At 33.7% G+C, this 19,757-nt stretch overlaps 2 protein-coding genes across 2 annotated transcripts; both read right to left on the bottom strand.

Annotated features, from left to right (window-relative positions):
• Positions 1-1,568: 1,568 nt before the first annotated feature.
• LOC114186867 (uncharacterized) lies at positions 1,569-3,463 on the bottom strand. Its single transcript, XM_028074911.2, has 3 exons — positions 2,406-3,463; positions 2,235-2,318; positions 1,569-1,855 (listed from the first exon to the last, which is right to left on the bottom strand). The coding sequence occupies exons 1-3, from the start codon at positions 3,058-3,060 to the stop codon at positions 1,749-1,751; spliced, it is 846 nt and encodes a 281-aa protein (XP_027930712.1). The 5' UTR covers positions 3,061-3,463; the 3' UTR covers positions 1,569-1,748.
• A 10,324-nt stretch (positions 3,464-13,787) lies between these two features.
• Positions 13,788-19,517, bottom strand: LOC114188131 (heat shock protein 70 (Hsp 70) family protein). The gene is made up of 10 exons (XM_028076672.2): positions 19,350-19,517; positions 17,672-18,978; positions 17,157-17,369; positions 16,373-16,468; positions 16,139-16,285; positions 15,609-15,809; positions 15,150-15,296; positions 14,940-15,068; positions 14,716-14,846; positions 13,788-14,240 (listed from the first exon to the last, which is right to left on the bottom strand). Exons 2-10 carry the CDS (start codon positions 18,839-18,841, stop codon positions 14,159-14,161), a joined length of 2,316 nt encoding a protein of 771 aa, XP_027932473.1. The 5' UTR covers positions 18,842-18,978; positions 19,350-19,517; the 3' UTR covers positions 13,788-14,158.
• Between the last annotated feature and the right edge of the window lie 240 nt (positions 19,518-19,757).

Raw genomic sequence — 19,757 nt, 5'->3', positions numbered from 1 at the left:
ATACCTGTTATCCATTACCCGTAGATAGTAAATATTTGCGGACACTAACTATTTGTCGCAAATTTTTTATCTAGAAATACCTACATGTGTTAGTAATTTTACCATCATAAGGAAGATGGTATGATTAAATTATACATCATTTGATCAATGGTTGGGTGTAATTGTAAATGGTTCGGTGTAATCGTGATCAAATTTGGATAATATTATTATGAGGAAATGTTTGACTTATCCTTTTCATTCCCTTAAAAGTTATTCTTCAATTGTAAATGAGAGGGAAACAAATAATTTATTTTCCTAAATTTCACTCCCTTGTAAATACATATTCAGAACTCAGTTTTGTCTTTGTTACAATTGGTCTTTAATTTTTGTAATATCTACCTATAAATTTAATTTTATTATAATTTTTTCTTAAAACTTATTAATTTTTATAAATAATTTTTTAAATAACTTTGGATTGGCATAATTTTCATTGAACCATTACTACAATTATTACTACTATTAATATTTAGCTAAAAAATGCATGGAAAAGATTATTTATAAAAATGATTTAATTCAAAAAAATAATTATAATAAAATTAATTGACTAAATTTCTTCGAAGCACACGAGACTAGATTTGTTTTCTTAATATATATATATATATATATATATATATATATATAAGTTTTAAGTCTATATAAATTTAAGTTTTTTTAATTTAATCTTATTAATTTGTTTCTATAAAATACTAAAAAAAATTATATTTTTCAATTAAATTATTATCATTTAATTTTTATATTTATTAAATGATGTAAATGTTATTTTTTTTTTATTTCTATTCATGTATTAAAAAATGTAAGATTTTATGATAAATATAAATTAATATTACAAATATGGTAAAACTACAAATGATTTTATTGTTTTCATTGAATTTTTTTTGGTGCCGATGTCATTATACTCCCCAATTACTTCTACATCATCACATACAACAACTAACAAAACTACCCTTTTAATTTACTAGTCATCTTTCATCAACCACTATTATTTTTAATTACACGTTGTTGTATGGATTATTATATGTATAGTCCATTATCAACTATGAGAATGTTTTTCAACTGTAAGAAAATATTAGGTCAACAAAGCTTACATTACATTTCCACTTACACTGAATCAAACCAATAACCTTCTGTTCCCTTTTTCTTCTTTGTTTACAATAGTACATCACTCATAACAAACTAAGTGTAACAGTTAGAGGACTTGACCTTTAAAGAGCTCCAGATATCAATTTTGCCTTCATGATGAAGGCCAATTGGAGACTTTACAACTACTTCAGAAAATTTTGATCAGAAATATCCTTAGATATTCTGATTCCTGAGGTTGTTACTAACATTCACACACCAGTATGTGGTGAACAAGTAATTTTATTGTCAAATGTTTAATTTCACAGAAGTTCTTATGGAAATACATTTAGTGAAAAAAATTATGGTTCTTATGAAAATACATATGAAATTTAATCATTCAAGCGAATAGCTTAAATAATTTTTTTTGTAAGCTATGTAAGAAGAGCAGAAAGAAAGAAGGGTATCCAATCTATACAAGAAGCACAAACTGCAATAGATAACCATTTTCAATTTTCGTGGACAAGGTGTTGGATAATTTCTGTCAACTAGAAGATTTTAAGAGAATCAGCATAAACTCTAAGCAAAACAAAAAGTCAGAAAGATTCCACTGCCCGTGGAAATTTACAGCAGCCCAAATAGAAAGATCATGATCACGTCTTCAACTTGTCTGAACACTCGTCGTGATCAACTGGCGCTTTGAAGTTCTTCACTGATTTACCCAACACATTTAAAGCAGCAACACGCTGTAATTCTTTGGCTGTCATCATAGAAAAATCATCAGCTTCACACAGTTGATGAAAGTATTATGCAGGTTGGGGATTCTAACAGCTACAACTCCAACAAAATGCAAATGTATAATTTCTCTGTTCTATATAAAATAATGGATTTGAGAAAAAAGAAAAAGAAAACATGGCAAAGTAAGAGATTGCATCATGGACAGATGAGTTCCCAAGCATAACAGCTATGGAAGATATCAAAGTAATTCACAGACTCGTATTGATTGAAACTAGCACAAGCATGATATAAAGGGAATAATCATAAAGAGTTCATTTAATGCCTAATTCAACACCCCACATTCAGTATACATTCAGAATGAACTCTAAGAAAGGAAACAAACGAAACAGCAATTCCATTACCTTCCTCTAATGAAAGCTGAATTGATCTCTTCTCTAACTCAACAGCATGTTTGCTAAGTTCAACTGAGGACAGGGAGCGAAGCACTGGCAAAGGATAATATCAGCTAAACAAAATATCATGAACTTCATAAGAAAACATTTGAGTTACTATTCTACGGTTCCTGGACATACTTTGGATATATTCTTCTTGGTCTGATTGGTCCAATTTCTTCAAAAACATCTGCAATTGTTGGTATCGCTCTTCCCAGTGCAGATTTTTTAATCCCTTTGGATTACCAGTGGTGGGAGTAGCGCCAGAAGAAGCTGTCACGTAATTGGACTCAACTGGTGCTAACTTGATTGAAGATTTCCCAAGAGAAACAGGAACTGAAGGCTTTCCAGATGAGTTCATCGAAGAAGCCACGGGAAAAGGTGCAAATGCAGGGAAAGAAGAAACCTTTGGTTCCTTTATCTGAGATTTTGGTTGAGCATTCTCCTCTTCACAACAAAGTTGCTTCGAATGTGAACAATAAGCATTAACACTTGGATTTTCAAAAGCAGTGCCCTTGCCCATTTCTGCTTCTGATTTTCTACGGACATACACAAGATGTCCATTTGCAGCATTATTTCCCGGAGATTGCTGGAGATTTTGGTTCACTGGGTGGTCAGAAAAGGGTCTCTTTGTACCGGAAACCCTATTCGATTCAGTACCAGGATCCTTATCCTTTAAAAGCGAAGAGCTTCCAACAGAGGTTGGCACCATGATTTTATTATCATTCTGCAGATCTCTCAGTGCTGTCTTCTTCACAGCAACACTCTGCTGGTTATCACGATTAGGCAAGTCCATTTTAGGATTGCCAGACTATAGCCACCAAATTTAGAATTTGTAAGTGTAGTTAGAATCGTACGATTGGAACCCCTATTAGTTACAAGATTCTTCCTCCGCGATACTTATGGTTTGAAGAATCGTTTTGTAACCTGAATCGTGACATAAACAGGATCTGAATCGTGTGATTGGCGATTCAGTTTCCGTTACAGACTATGGGTGAGGGAGGAACAAGAAAAGAAAAATCAGCACGAAACACAGAAGAAGAAACTCAGGGATGAAAAACGACGGAGAAGATGAACATCAGAGTGAGGACCAATGCAGAAGATAAACAGTGAAAAGAAAACAGGAGAAGATGAACATAGAGGGAAGAAGATGAACGGAAGGAAGAGAAAAGATCAAAGATAGCAGTGAATAGGGTTTTGGACATTAAAGTAATATTTTAAGATGTCAAATGCTTTTTGAGATGTTTTTTATTTTTTAATTACTGATACTCACTTTGATACAAGGGTATTAATTTGGTACCGTTTTAATAAAAGTATCAATTACATCCCAATTTTTAACTTTTAAATAAGTGTTTCAATTAGGTCTTTCTTAGATGAAGTTGACTATAGTCAACTTGTCACATGGTCAGTATGTGATTTTTTTTTTCATTTTTTTAAAATTTTTCATATATATATATATATATATTTTTTTTCTTTTTTTTTATTTCAAGTTAGTATCTATTTATTTGTATCTGATTCAATTTTGTTCCAATTTTTTTAATAAGTAAAATATTTTTGTAATCCATTTTTTATAAGATTAAAACTAATTAAGTGTAAATATTTTTATAAAATTAAGTACTAATATTTATCTTGTTTCTCTCAATTTCATACCAAATTTATCATTTGTATAAATGTTTTACTAATATTTTTTATTAAAAATGACTTTTTAACATATTACTTTATTAATTACTTTTTTATTAAGTACTCATATTTTGTTAATTATTACTTTTTTCCAAAATAGAACAATATTATCTCTTACTAATTTTAAACCAAAATTTCTAATGTCTAAATGTTATACTAATTTTTTTATATTAAAAATGACTTTCACCACTAAATTTTAATATAAATATCAAATACTTAATTTTTGTAAAAATTTTATACTTAATTACTTTTAACTTTATAAAAAATGTATTTTAAATATTAAAAAAAATTAAGTCAAGATTGAATCAGATACACATAAGTATGTATTAAATTGAAACAAAAAGACATATATGAGGACTAAATCGAAATCAACACATTGACATCTGATAGTGACACTGACACGTGGCATTGCAATGCCACGTGACACTGACAATGCCACGTGTCACACACAGGGACCTGACACGTGGCATTTTTATTTTTTTTCAAAAAATTTTAAAAATTTTTAATTTTTTTTTAAAAAGATTCAAAAAAACCACAGACTGACACGTGGCACGTTGAGTAACGACGTTAGTCAACTCCGTCTGAAAGGGACCTAATTGAAACACTTTTTCAAAAGTTGTGATGCAATTGACACTTTTTTAAAAGCGGGTACCAGATTGACACACTTGTATCAAAGTGGATACCATCCAAGTAATTAAACCTTTTTTCTTTTCTTCACCTTATAATCTTAATCATACTAACTTTTATTTTGTTTTGGTTTAATCATACACAAAAGTCCCTCTTCTCTTGGTTAAGAAATCTTAATTGAGTCCTCGACTTTTGAGTCGTCCAATTGTTTTTTTTTTAAATATGTATTAAATACGCCCAAATTGTTAACATTGTTAAAATTTTTAACAACGACGTACAATAGGTAATGTTTGGTAATCTAGTTTTTTGACGTAAAATATAATATATGGTATACGTTAAATAAGGAAAAAACAAAAAGGGTCAATTTGGGCTTAGGTTACAAATTAGGGATTGGTCATTCGATTTTCGAGCAAAATGATGAGTGGAACGAGCAAGGAAGGATAAGGGACGAAGAATTGGGCACGTCGATCGTTTATCGAAGTAGTTTGTAGGGCATTTGGGGGTGTTTGTTGTTGATCGAAACTGTAGTTCATGGAGGTATCACCAGCGAAGGTGAGTTTGTTTTCGTTGTTGGGTTTTGGTGTTTTATTTGACTTCACTCCATAAATGTTGTGATTGTTGGTTTATGCGTATGATTTGGTTGGTGGATTTTGTTCTTTAAGTACAATTCATTTTATATTTGGTTTGTTTGTTGTGCTATGAGATTAATTGGGTGGGTGGGTTATATTTTAGTTCATTGCATATTTGGTGTGGCAGTGGGGTTATGCTTTTTTGTTTTTGTCACTCATGTAGGTGTCGTCTAAATATTTGAACAACTTGTGGTCCCCCATTTGGGTGTGTGGGTGGTAGGGACCGTAATTTGTTAATTAATTTATGGGCATATATGTATATATAGGGTGAGATGTGTGATGGCCATTTTGAAGTGTTGGTCCATCAAAGTGGAAGCTTTGTATCTGATGATAATGGGAAACTACAATTTCATGGAGAAACTACATGATGGTTCTGTGACCCGGACAAATGAAGTTATTTTGAGGTTGTAGATGGATTGGAATAGTTATGACATGTTCATATTAAGGACACATGGTACTCTTTAGGAGGTGGGTCAGTGTTGGAAGATAGATTGGAACTTTTGACAGATGATAAGGGTGTTATGCATATGGTTAACTTAGTCAGGCTAAACGGTGTAGTGCATCTGTATGTGGTACATAAGATGACTGAACCAGAGATAATAGAGGCCATTGAGAGGGCTTAACCTAGTTTAGAAGAGATACAATAGGGTACTGAGTTTGGGTGTGTTGGTGAAGGGGAGCAATAGTTAGAGGTTGAAGCTAACCTGGGTTAGAAGATATACAAGAGGGTGGTCAGTTTCACTATGGTGGTGAAGTTGAAAAAGAAGTGGAGGATTGTAATGGTTTGGGTGAACATCACGTGGAGGAAGAGGTGGAGGATGGTAATGGTGTGTGTGAACATCACGTGGAGGATGGTAATGGTGTGGATTAATGTGACGTGGAGGAAGAGGTGCATGATGGTGGTGTAGGTTGAAAAGAGGATGAAGATGGTTGTGAAGATGACCACGAAGATGATCTTAAACTTATAATGATAAAGGACTACTTGATATTAGCATTGAATGTGAAGTAGATAGTAATATGGAAAACAAGTGAGATGGTGATGTTGAATGTGAAGTGCAAAATGTTTCAGAAGACGTTGTTGGGACTTCAAAGGCAAAAGTTAGACAAAAACGACAACAGTCTTCTAGGCCAGATGTGACAGTACAAGACAATGATTTAGATAGTGGGGGAGTAGAAGCTGAAGATAATCCTATTTTAGATGAGTGGCATTCTGATGAGTTGGTTAGTGCATTAGATAGTCAGGAGGATACTTTTGATAAAGAGAGTTATGGTAGGTTTCCTACATTTTCAAAGCCAAAAAAAATGGATGAATTCGAATGGGAAGTAGGAACTTGTTTTACTGAGAAGAAGGAATTCATAGATGTTATGCGAACTTATTCCCTTCAAAATGGGAAGAATTTGAAATTTGTTAAGAATGATAAGAAGGGAGTTTCAATGAAATGTGTGGGTACAACTAGAAAATGCAAATTGTATGCTTATTGTGCTTATTGTGCAACTTGAAATGTGTGACGTTCATACATGTAGCAGAGATTTCAACCTAAAATTAATGAATTCAAAATGGTTAAGTAAGCACATGGAGAAAACTGTTAGAGAAAACCCACATATGAAAGTAACTGACATGCGTGAGAAAGTAAGTAGGAAATGGAATATAGGAATATCTAGGAATATGACTTATAGGGCAAAAGCCATGGCAATAAAAAATGTGGAGGGTTCATTTAAAGAACAATTCAAAAGAATCTATGATTATGTACACGAGCTTCTGAGAACAATCTAGGCTCAACAATGAAGGTCAAAGTTGAGGAAGTTCAAGGTGACCTAATTTTCAAGAGATTTTGTGCATGTTTGAAGGCATGCATGGATAGTTTCACAAGTTGTAGGCCTATCATTGGGTTGGATGGATGCTTCTTAAAGGTAGATTTGGAGGGGAGTTATTAACAATATTTGGAAGAGACATGAATGAACAAATATTACCTATAGCATATGGTGTTGTAGAAGTTGAGAGCAACGACTCTTAAACATGGTTCTTGGAGCTACTCATGAAGACCTAGGTGGGGAAACAGTGGTTGTAGCATGCAGCTTGATTTCAGACCAATAGAAGGTGAATTTCACGTGTAACTCTCATGTTATTTACCTCATTTTCATTTCAATTTGACATTATCTGACTTTCACTACTTTCATTTGACATGTAAGGGTCTTTTGCCTACACTACAAGAGCTTTTACCTAGAGTGGACCAACAATTTTGTGTGAGGCACTTATACTCCAATTTTTGAAAGAAATTCCCTGGAAAAAAGTTGCATCAACTAATGCGGAAGGTTGCAAGAACAACATATCCACAAGCTTGGGAGATCGAGATGAGGAACATCAAGGAGGTTAATGTGGATGCTTTCAAACATTTGATTGCAATTTCACCAAGTCACACTTTTGGATTTTATTTATTGAATCTTGAATTCATTTCCTTTTTTTTATCTAATGTGCATTTTTACAAGGATTTAAATTCACTATATCAAGTTTTGGTCAAGGTCAAGGTTCACTTCAAGAGCTCATTGTGACATATTAGTCAACAATATGTGTGAGAGATTAAATAGTGCAATAGTGTAGAAGAGGAGTAAGCCCATAATTAGCATGTTGGAGGATATTATGGTTTACATAATGAAAAGATTGGTAAAAAATAGAACAAAGTTGAACTCACATCAAGGCTCAATCTGTCCCAAAGTTCAAAATAGACTAGTTAACTAGATATTGGATACCAATGTCAGTTTTACTTTGTGCTCCACATTTTATTTTAAGTATCTTACTTTGATCATTTTTTGTCTTGAAATAGTCTCAATTAGGTTCTCAATTGTAAATAACATTTTTTTATTCCAAACTAGGTGGTCATCAGAAAAGTTATTCGAAGTTTGGCACATATCTCAAATTGAAGAGCAGTTTGCTGCCAACATTGACAAAATGGACTGCACATGCAAAAAGTGGACCATTGGTAGAATTCCTTGAATCACGCCTTTGCTGCAATGAGATTTCTTAATTTAAGTGGAAAGGACTTCATTTCCCAATGGTTAGAAAGTCAACATATGAAGAAACCTACACTTCTATCATCTAACCAATCAATGGTCAACAAGCCTGGGAAAGAATTCCATATCCAAATCTATTGACCCCACACAAAAGAGTCGTACCATGAAGGCCTAAAAAAAAGGAGACTAGAGGCTTGAGAGATTAAGAAGGACGATACTGAATTAAGAAAGGGAGGTTACAAAAAAAATATGTATTATCTACAAGGTTGTTGGACACAACCGAAGTTCCTGCCCACATAACACTCAACCAAACTAGTCTAAATTAACACCATGTGCAACAAAGGAAACTAATGCTACATTATCTGGACCGTAATAAACTGCATCAACAGAAGCACAACCCTCAACCCAAGCAGGACGATCACTTCAGCCAGCACCATCAACAGATCCAGTACCATCAACCTCAACACCCATACCACAAATGAGGGAAAAACTGAAGCCTATAAGGGGTCCTGTTTGAATCACATGAACTGTAACTGCCTTTATTTTGATGCATCTCTTAAGACAGTTATTTTATGAATCTCTTACGACGTTTTGTGGACATTTACTATCACGAATGTCATTTATTTGGCGTAGTTTCATGTTTAAATTTCTGCCTTTCTTAAAGGATTGAAGAACCTTTACTATTATATAATTAAGTACAATGGCTTGAAAGCCCTTTTATTTTGGCAGGATGAATAAACTAAATTTATATTTAAGACTGTTAATTTAAACATGCACTTTCTTGGCTTACTTTATGGCTCTATTAATGGAGTCAAGAACCTTTTGTAGTGATGCACAATGGTTGGAATGCCCTTTAGTTTTGGTAGTCAAGAAACAAACTTTATGTTGATGCCCTTACTTTATGTGTACTCGTTTTTTATATACAACACTAAAATTAATGACCATAAGCACTAAAATTGTCTCATTCATTTCGAAACATTACATTTCATGAAGTAAATCAACCCATTACAACACGTCAAGGGTTTACAACAACATTGATATAACTATCACATTCAAAACACATACAATAATCTTCATTCATATTAGGCTTGAGCATCGGTTGGGTTAGGCCGAATTTAACTTATCATAAACCAAATCCGACTCTTTTCAATTGGGGTTAATCAGGGTTCGAGTGGTTTCAAATATGGTCAACAATGGATGTGTATGGGTTATCCGATGGCCACAACCATCGGAAGCATATCTGTGCATCCTCTTTTGGCTCTCCCTTTGCACTGCCTTTGTCGCCTAAGACGTCCTTCGCATGCATCTTCAACAGATCCAAAGACCACATGCCCCATGAACAAATCTACACTCATGTAACAGATCCACCATTGTCGGCATTGGGACTGAACAAATTTATAATGGTGTTGTGAGACCCAATTTTTGTAATGTCTGATTTGTCAAGTTGCTACAGGTGTGGAGGGTCGTTGTTTCACACGATGGTGAATGCCGATAAGGTGCAACGACTTTTTGAGTAAGCTGACAGTGAGGCGTTTTTAGAGAGGTGCAACTTTTCCTCCATGTAGATGAAGAAGAATGAAAAAAAAAAGTTTCGTGTTGGTAAAAAAGAAGGAAAAAGAATGGCTCATTCATATTAAAATGTTGGACTAAACATTGACTAAAAAAACCTGCAAGGTTAGGGTTTGTGAATGTTTAAAAAATATTAGAAGAAAACTATAAATAAGGGGTCAGATCGGGTATTTGGAGATATTGAATTTTAGATCTAGACCGACCACTTTTACTCATCGCTTATGTTTGACCAAAGTTACATGAAATAAATATAGACGTGACATTAATAACATGCATATTAATAGTATAATTAATGATCATCCACTTTTATCATATTAATATTTTGGGTACGTGGTCCATAATTCAATTTTTGTCGTGTGCATTGATTACAATGTTATATAATTGGCATGGGTTGATGGAATTTGCTATATAATATAATTTTTTAAAGAGTATGTTCTAAACACGTGTTTTGCAATATAATGGATATTTTGTCAACTCAAACAAAAGAACTCGTGTCAAAAAAAACTTGCCAGTACCAAAAGACCCAAAATTGATTCTTTTTACCTACTTAGATTGACCATTTCGGCCACCGATACTGGTTCTTATTACGTGCCCGATCTCAACACCCACACCATCCATGATGTTTGGCTCACTATCCTGTAAAAATAAAAGCAGGGGTAATTAAAACACACTGAAACAGAAACAATAAATGTGTTGGACATTGATAGAATGAAGTTGTAATGGGCCTACATCCTCAACTTCATCCATTTTTACAAATTACCTACAGTCTTCTCTAATTTCTCATTATTCATCCATTCACAATCTTTTTCTCCTATGTTGACCACACCTCATTCTTCCATCATCACCACATGTCTTTCTTACATCTTCACCACATATGCATCAATTAGGTTTTTCATCAGACTCTCTTCTTTTTCTTCTTCTTCATCATCTTCTTCTTCAATTTCTTGTTCAATGAACCATTGGAAAAAATTAGAGCCACCCACTTTTATCATATTCATGTTTTGGGTACGTGGTCCAGAATTCAATTCCCGTCATGTGCATTGATTACAATGCTATATAATTGTCATGGGTTGGTGGTCCTTGCTATATAATGATAATTGTTTAAAGAGCATGTTCCAGCCACGAGTTCTGCAATATAACTGACATTTTGTCAACTCAAACAAAAGAACTCATGTTAGAAAGAACTTGCCAATACCAAAAGACCTTGAATTGATTATGTTTACCTGCATAGATTGACCATTTATGCCACCGATACTGGTTCTTATCACGTGCCTGGTCTCGATACCCACACATCAATGATGTCTGAGTCACTATCCTACAAAAATTATAAAAAAAAGGCAATTGAAATCTATTGAAACAAAAATAATAAATGAGTTTGAGACATTGATATAATGAAGTTCTAATGGACCCTTCTTGTCAATTTCATCCATTTTCGTAAATTACCTACGACCTTCTTTAATTTCTTAGCTTTCATCCTTTCACCATCTCTTTCTCCTATATTGACCACATCTCTTTCTTAAATCTACTCTAATTTTTGAACTTTAATCCCTCCATCATCTCTTTCTTCCATCTTCACCACATGTCTTTCTTCCATCTTCACCACAGATGCATCAATTAGGTGTTTTTTTAGACTCTCTTCTTCTTCTTTTTCAATTTCTTGTTCAATGAACCATTGGAAAATTTGCAACCATCTACTTTTATCATATTAATGTTTAGGGTACGTGGTCCATAACTCAATTCCTGTCATATGCATTGATTACAATGCTATATAATTGTCATGTTTGGTGGTTCTCGCTATATAATGATAATTATTGATAGAGCTTGTTCCAACCATGTGTTTCGCAATATAACTAACATTATGTCAACTCAAACAGAAAAAATTGTGTCTGAAAGAACTTGTCGGTACCAAAAGACCTAAAATTTATTCTTTTGACCTGCTTAGATTGACTATTTCAGCCACCGATACTAGTTCTTTTCATGTGCCCGGTCTCAGCAGCCACATAATCAATGATTTCCAACTCACTATCCTACAAAAATAAAAGGTAGGGCCATTGAAACCTACTAAAACAGAAACAATAAATGGGTTGTAGACATTGATATAATGAAGTTGCATTGGGCCCCTATCATCAACTTCATCCATTTTTGCAAACTACCTACAACCTTTTATAATTTCTCAACCTTCCTTCATTCATCATCTCTTTCTCATATATTGACCACATCTCTTTCTTCAATCCTCTCTAAATTCTGAACTTTAATCTCTCCACCATCTCTTTCTTCCATCGTCACGACATGTCTTTCTTCCATCTTCACCACAAATGCATCAATTAAGTTTTTCTCCAGACTCTCTTATTCTTCTTCCTTAATTTCTTTTTCAATGAACCATTGGAAAAAATTGCAACCACCTAATTCTTGACACCTACTCTATTCAACAAAATACCAGAATCACACTATCATATTTTGCAGCCATAAAAGAAATTTTGAACAAAAACTGAATTTTTCCCACATCTCACCTTAAACTTAGGGCAACCTCAAAATTGTTTGCTCATATTCTTAAAGGTTCTTGTCATTCTCAAGACAACAATCTCACCATAGTAGCAAATGAGTTTAACACCAAACATCCTCGCGCCACCACAATAAGAAGACCCATCACCATGAGAAGAACCACCACCATAAGAAGACACGCCACTACGTTACTTCCCCCACATGTACAAGACAAAGACGAAAGAGAGCCAGACATAGCTTACCTTAATATTGCACAACGTCAAAACATTGCACTTCTTCTTTCTTCAAAGGTTAGGGCAAAGTGATAATCACTGAACTAGGTCTTATATACACGTAAATAACACTCAAATTTGAAAATAAATCACACATGCACGGTTCAATATTACATTACAGCAACAACAAACGTCGTTTCGCAGTACATAACGTAAATGGCGTATTTAGTACAAATTTCAAAAAAGATTGACTCAATTGGAACGACTCAAGAGCTGAAGACCTAATTGAGAATTTTTATTGAAAATAGAGACTATTTATTAATCTTATCATATATTTTAAATGTGTTTTTAGTTCCTAATATACAAAATTAGAATTTATCATTTTTTCAAACTTTAATACATTTTGATCTTTAAACTCAAAAGATGAATATGTATGAATCTTTTTGACCCAATTAATAAAATATTTTGTGTTAACGATATTTTAGACTATTGTGTTCCGGCGTAATATCAACCTAAAACATTATTTAACACGTAAAAAATAATAATTTATTATTGAATTAAAAAAACTGTATCCCTTAATTTTTTGAAAAATAGGAATCAAAATTTATCATAATTTGAAACAAGAATTGTTGAGTTAAAAAAGTTATATCCCTTAAATTTTATAAAATTTAGAAACTAAAAAAAATCATTGGAGAGAAGACATAAACAAATTCCTTCAACCTCACAGGTTCCAAGGCAAATAATTATGAAACTATTCTCAACATACGGATCGGAATAAAAACATTCAAATTTAATTAAATATAATTTTAATCCTAATTTTTTATTTTTCATTTTCTTTAATACAATAGTTCTAAAAAATATACCGAACCATTAGATTAATGAATAACTCTGTATTAAAGTTAATCATGGAAAAAATAGCTTAGTTTCTCCCTGCTCTCGTATTCAATAATACATAACTTTGATGCACTAGTTAGCATTTGCCATCTCTTAATTATACAGTCGGGAATGTGTCCAAACAGTTAATAAAATATGAAAACCATTCACTTGTTTAGTGCTAAAAGAATTTGGAAGTAATATGCAATACAAGTCAAAATGCTTATTAAAGTAGCTAAGTGAGTCTAAACTATCATACATCAAATAATACAACAAATAAATAGCTCTAATGTTAGGCACCACTTCAGAACATAGCAGTCTTCATAGAAGAACATCATAATAAAGAAAAATTAATAAAGTAAAAGAACAAATTAGAAAAAAAAAAAAAGGAGAAACTTGTGCAGAGTAAAATGTGACCAGTCTAGTATTAATCATAATGATTTAATTTCATCCAATATCACAAAGCCGCATAAAAACTTATTATATGCTAAAAGTTTCACGACAGACTCCAACATCAATAGAGGCTGACCAATCAATTCTGTAAGAATTTCTGAGCACGATGGATGAACAAGGGCCACTAACACTCCACACAATCTTTTCTCCCCTAAAAGTGGAATCTATTTGATTCATTTGAAGAACTATATCATATCATAATAGATTAGAAAAATTATGAAAATAAAAAAAACGCTGCAAAACAAAAATGCAAGGAATTCTTTTGCTATATTTGTCAGATGGTATCAGTAAAAACTTGGGTCTTCAGCTCATGTGGGGTATAATAATAACATCAACGTATTCATGGATCATTGGAAGAATCTGGCATGTCTTTGTCTTCTGGAAATGGAGAAGCCTTGGATCCCAATATGTGTTGGCATGTTCTAAAAACCATCAAAAAGGGACATTTGTTAATGATGTGATAAAATCAGAAGAGAAAAGACAAACATGTTTACAAGACCATATGAACAGTGTTATGCACAAGCTAGTGTATAATCAAAAGGACAAAACTTAGATTTAGTTACATAGGCATTTGTGTTGTTCTACAATCAAAATTAAAATTCACCTCAATAATCTGCCTAATAAATATTTTTTATTAAATGTTAGCACAAATTACTAAGGTAAAAACTCTAATTTGGAGTAGAAAAAACATTAAAAGGACTGAATCTAAGTTTTGTCCTAGCTCAAAATTATCATAACATAACTATGAGGAACTTTATTACACATGAATCAAAAGATTTGGTTGCCTAATACTACTACAATTTAATTAATACTTATTCCCAGACTCTTTTAAGTTGTGTCCCATGGACTCAGAAAACTATAAGTATACAGTTTTGAAAAGGAAAACAGAAATCATACAAGTTAAACTCTTCTGTCTTGCTCCTAATCTCACTTGACCATACTATTGGTTCAGTATTCTTAGGAGATGATTCTTGTTGCTGGTTTTTCTCTTCCAACCACTGCTCTGCTTTATTGCACTCGTTGATGATCTGAAACAATAAAGTCATCACTTAAAGCTGATCTAAACGATAAAATCACCATCATAATCGCAATAGTATATATTAGCCTAATTTTTACTGTACCAGTTCTTTATCCTGGGGTGGAAGGGAATCTGCAGATGTGCGATGCTTTAAAATGCACTTCAATAAATCCCCTTTAGCTTTCCCTCTTTCTTTTTCATCTTTGAACCGATTCTCAATTGGATCTACCAGCTACAACATGACACAGATTGTAAACAATAAGCCCGAAAAGGGATTCAGTAACCAAAAAAAAAAAAAAGAGAAAAAAATAACCTTTTTCAAATCTTCTAGTTTTGAAGAATAAGCATGCTCAGTTTCATCAACACCATCCTCATAAAGCCATTCCTCAGTCTCTTGAAGACTCCTAGATATGTCATCCCTCTCTTGTTCACTCGCAAAGCTTCGATATGTGTGGAAGAGCTATTTAAATATGCAAATAAATTTAAATTTCAGTTCATAAAGAACAATAAACCAAAAACATAATCTTCAAATGCAAGTATAGAATCAATGGCCATTAAAAGGGATACAGATTTAATATTTACAACCCCGTGCAGATAAGACTACAAAGAAACCAATTTTTTTAGACTTACATTTACAAACGAATCACCACAGAAAGCCATGAAAATCAATTTTCAATAACTACACGCAATCAAGTTTCTCAATATGACACTTAAGACTTTTAATTAACTCTACAAAGGTTAAGCCTCTAATGTTGAGACACTGAATGTGTACCTTGCTCCTCATATCATAGACATAAGACTCCAAGCTATTCTTCTTTTCTTTGGTTTGCTCTATAATTCTGTCCTGTTGGGCCAACTGGAGTTCTTTTTCACGAGCTTCGGCGATTTCTGCCTTTGTCATTCCACCATAGATATTCTCATTCACTGGCACATCAACCCTTCTGTTACCCTTATCTTTTCTTATACCATCAACCTGTAAAAAGGTATTATTAAAATATTTTAACTTAATCCAAACACTGAAATAAATCACATCTGCAATCATAATTATCACCATAATCACAACAATCACAATCAACATGTAAAATGCCATAATAGTAAAACTAAAATTTACTCCTAACACCAACAATTCATGATAAATATGCCCCTACAGAATTCATTATCAGAAATTATTGCAATTGCCTCGTATATTTGACTTATAAAATTACATAGGATAAAATTAAAAGCAATCTCTAACATCCGAGATTTCCCAGTAAGTTAACGAGAAAGTGAGAAACAACAAAGGGGGAAAATATGAGCACTTACAGAACTACATGGAGATTCCAACTTCTTATTGGTAATATCTTCAAACCCATTGGCAACTGTGTCAGGAATGGGATCAATATCCATTGCATCAGAATTTGAATTATGATTACCAGACATAACCAAATCATCCGTGTCATCCTTGATCAGCTGGAACCAAAGAAATTATTATGACCAAAGATCTCTTTGAAAAACTAAAAACAAAATATGGAAAGATAAAAGAGACTTCTTACTTACTGTAGCTGATTCAATATTGAGAATTCCATGCAGATCAAGTGAAACTCTAACTTTAATTCTGCTCTTACGACCATGGGATCCATGGAAAGGGCCAATCTGAAAAGAAGTGTTGATCAAATGGATAAGCACATTTCAGGGTTAGGGCATGCAGATAATGCATGCTGAACTACCAGCACATGGAATGATGCTAGATCTACCACATACACTTCCTCTTTTTCCTAACAATGATTTAGTCAAGTGCGTGCATATCCACAGAAAACTGAGTCTGACTTTCGTATTGTTAAACCTAGTTAGGTTTACATTACAACAAACCATGGTTTCCTTTTATGTCAGAACAAGTCACAGTCACAGGCCATTTGGTAACGAAGTTTATCTATCATTGGGAAATAGGGTGACGGTCTATTTCAATAGCTCTGGATCCATTAAAGTAACTTTTTTCACTTCATGCCAATAACTGACAGCAGTCATACAAAGTTTGGAGATATTTGCATATATTGACATTAGCAACTGCAAAATATTAGAATATTACAGCTCCCACAAAAAAGTATTGATAGTAGTAATGATAAATAACTACCAAAACCACTGTGAAATTTAAATTTAAAACATATATATGAATCATTGAGTACCTAAAAAGTAAAATAAAGATCATCTAAAAGTTCAAATGATAACTACTCCGAAAGAATGTGGTCCAGGACAAAATATAAAATACATAAAAATGAGCACAAGACAATATAATTTCAAGTTTAACTGATTTACACCAGCAGAATGGTCTAAAGTAGTATACCGTGACACAACTAATTTTAGGAGATGTCCCAGGTGGTAATTCATCTGGATTAACGTAGAAAGCTTCCAAATGAAACAAATTACTTCGCTGAAAGGCTATGACTTTAACACTTGGAAAGGATTGGCCTTTTGGGAAAAATACACCATTTGTCCTCACAGCAATTGGACCTTCATCTGATGAAAGTCCAATTGAAAAGGGAATAACATCCTGAACCTGAACAAACATTAGAAATCACATTAATTATATGCAGAGCAATACAAGAAACAGAGGCAGACGACTCTATAATTATGAGAAATTGAAGTAAAGGAAGTGTCATTTGAAATCAGAAAAGGAGAAAATGGAACTACGAAAAACAAGAAAAAGGCTGAAACTAAACTTTGTTAGAATAAATCTAGCAAATAACTTGGTTCGTTCACAATTACTACATACCTTAGAGTCCATAAACTCAATTCTAATCAGCAATATATAACATAAAGATAGGATGAGGATATATGTGAAAAAATGTGTATACAAACCTCGTATTCTCTCACACGGTAAACAGGACTGAGCATTGCACACTGTAGAGCACAACCACGAGCTACACACTCACTTGCATTCAGCTGTCGACTGGGTTCTCTCTTGAATAAGGAAATTAGTAATGTACTTATAGCTGGAATCCTAGATCCCGAACCAACTAGCTCTACAGAAGAAATCTTCTCCACTGTCAAGTTTGCATCAGTTAATGCTCTGAGGCAAGGAATAGAAACTCTCTCCAATAATCCTGATGCGAGCTTCTCAAATTCTTCCCTTGAGATAAAGCCCTTCACATCCTTCTCATCCATCAAGCACTCGATATTTAGTGGTGCCTCTAGATTTGCACTCAAAACTTTCTTCAATTTCTCACATGCTGCACGTAGCCTAAAGCACGCCTTGGTATTAGAATACACATCAATACGGTACTCTTCCTTGAATTTTGCTGCAAAATGACTAAAAAGAACCTCATCAAAGTCCCTTCCTCCCAAGCTCCTGTCAAATGCCTGCGAAAGTATCTTCATTTTCCCAAACTCAAATGATGCAATGGAGACCTGAGTGTCACAATGACCAACGTCAATAAATGCAACATAAACCGGACCTGTACCACTAAAATCTGTTTTATACATTCCATAACTAAGGGCAGTTGCAGTACAATCATGGATCAATCTCAGAGGCTTCAACCCTGCAATTTTCGCTGCATCAAGATATGCCCGTCTCTGCAAGTCCGTAAAGTATGATGGGATCCCAATAACACAATCCGAAATGGGCATCTCCAAATCTTTTTCAGTCATAGTCTTCAAGTGAGCAAAGAGCATGGACATTATTTGAACAGGTGTAAATACATGAATCTCCCCCAAGTACTTCAAGTGGATCAAAATGCCTCCATCTTGACCCTCAGAAGTTTCAAGAGGAAGCATTTTCAGCTCTTTAACCACATCAGGATCTGCAAATTTCCTTCCTATTAGTGTCTTTATTTGAGATACAGTGGACTTGATGTGCATCATAGCCGAAGCAGCACCAGCAGACCCCAAAAGCCGCTGCTTCTCGCTGAAGCAGACCACAGCCGGGGTTTCGCGTTTGGATTCATAATTCAACAAAACATCAATCCCACGTTGCCTGACTACAGCAATGACACAGTTCTCATTACCAATGTCAAACCCCACCACACTCATCTCAACTCACTTGCACCACACTTCAACCAACTAGTCCAATCCAATTCACCCACTCTACTCAACCAACACACCCCAAATACAAAAATTCACCAAATTCCACAAAACCAGCCCAGAAACCTAGGCTCCGCCACAAATCACTATAAAAGAAAACACAAGTAAAGAATCAGAATTTGTTACCATAAAAAATGAAAGCACTAACAAACTAAACACCATCTATTCTTGCTAATAATTCCTTAGATTGACCATCAGGTCCAACAAGCAGGAACAAAAGTGAAAAAAAAAAAAATGGGGGGAAAGGAAAATGATGAAGCGGGGGAGGGGAACCAACAATTTAAGACAAACCCATCAGTAAAAATCCTACTTTCAGTTGAATTTTTGTCCACTATAAGAAAAACAAATCGAGGAGGTGAAAGAGGGCAATGCTATGAATGTAACAAAAAGCAACATAAGCAAACAAAAAGTGGATTGAGACAATCTGAATTAAAGAGAAACGAAGAAAGGAATATACCTTACGGATGGCAGAATCAAGAGGAATTTGGGATTGCATAGTGCGAGTAGTGACGAAGATGGAATACAGAGAGTGAGAGAGAGAAATCTTCTCTTTATTTCAATGGCACGAAGCAGGGGTTTTTACAGAATGGAACAAGGACGCCAAATGTGAGAAAAAATTATTTGGGGCCAAATTTGTAAAAAAGGGTTTTGCATATATACCCTCTGATTCAAGAAAGAAGATAAAAGGGTGGGCTGGAAATAAAGTCTGGGTGGCCTGCACTTAATATCTTAAGTCCAGTGATAAATTATTTTAATGAAAGTATTAATATTTAATATATATATATATATATATATATATATATATATATATATATATATATATAATGATATGTATGTTGAGAATATTACTTAATATCTTTTTTTA

This window comes from Vigna unguiculata, chromosome 6 (assembly GCF_037176805.1).
Source record: "Vigna unguiculata cultivar grain cowpea cultivar isolate G323 ecotype 2 chromosome 6, ASM3717680v1, whole genome shotgun sequence".
Lineage (NCBI taxonomy): Eukaryota > Viridiplantae > Streptophyta > Magnoliopsida > Fabales > Fabaceae > Vigna > Vigna unguiculata.
This window is presented reverse-complemented; position numbering and strand designations above follow the sequence as displayed.

Excerpts from the sequence above, each read along its gene's own strand:
- LOC114186867 (XM_028074911.2), bottom strand. The coding sequence starts at position 3,060 with ATGGACTTGCCTAATCGTGATAACCAGCAGAGTGTTGCTGTGAAGAAG. Across the intron at positions 2,319-2,405 it reads CCAAGAAGAATATATCCAAA|TGCTTCGCTCCCTGTCCTCA; the intron begins GTATGTCCAGGA and ends ATCCTTTGCCAG. Across the intron at positions 1,856-2,234 it reads TCAGCTTTCATTAGAGGAAG|CCAAAGAATTACAGCGTGTT; the intron begins GTAATGGAATTG and ends CTATGATGACAG.
- LOC114188131 (XM_028076672.2), bottom strand. The coding sequence starts at position 18,841 with ATGAGTGTGGTGGGGTTTGACATTGGTAATGAGAACTGTGTCATTGCT. Across the intron at positions 16,469-17,156 it reads CTAAAATTAGTTGTGTCACG|ATTGGCCCTTTCCATGGATC; the intron begins GTATACTACTTT and ends ACTTCTTTTCAG. Across the intron at positions 15,069-15,149 it reads AACTAGAAGATTTGAAAAAG|CTGGTAGATCCAATTGAGAA; the intron begins GTTATTTTTTTC and ends GTCATGTTGTAG.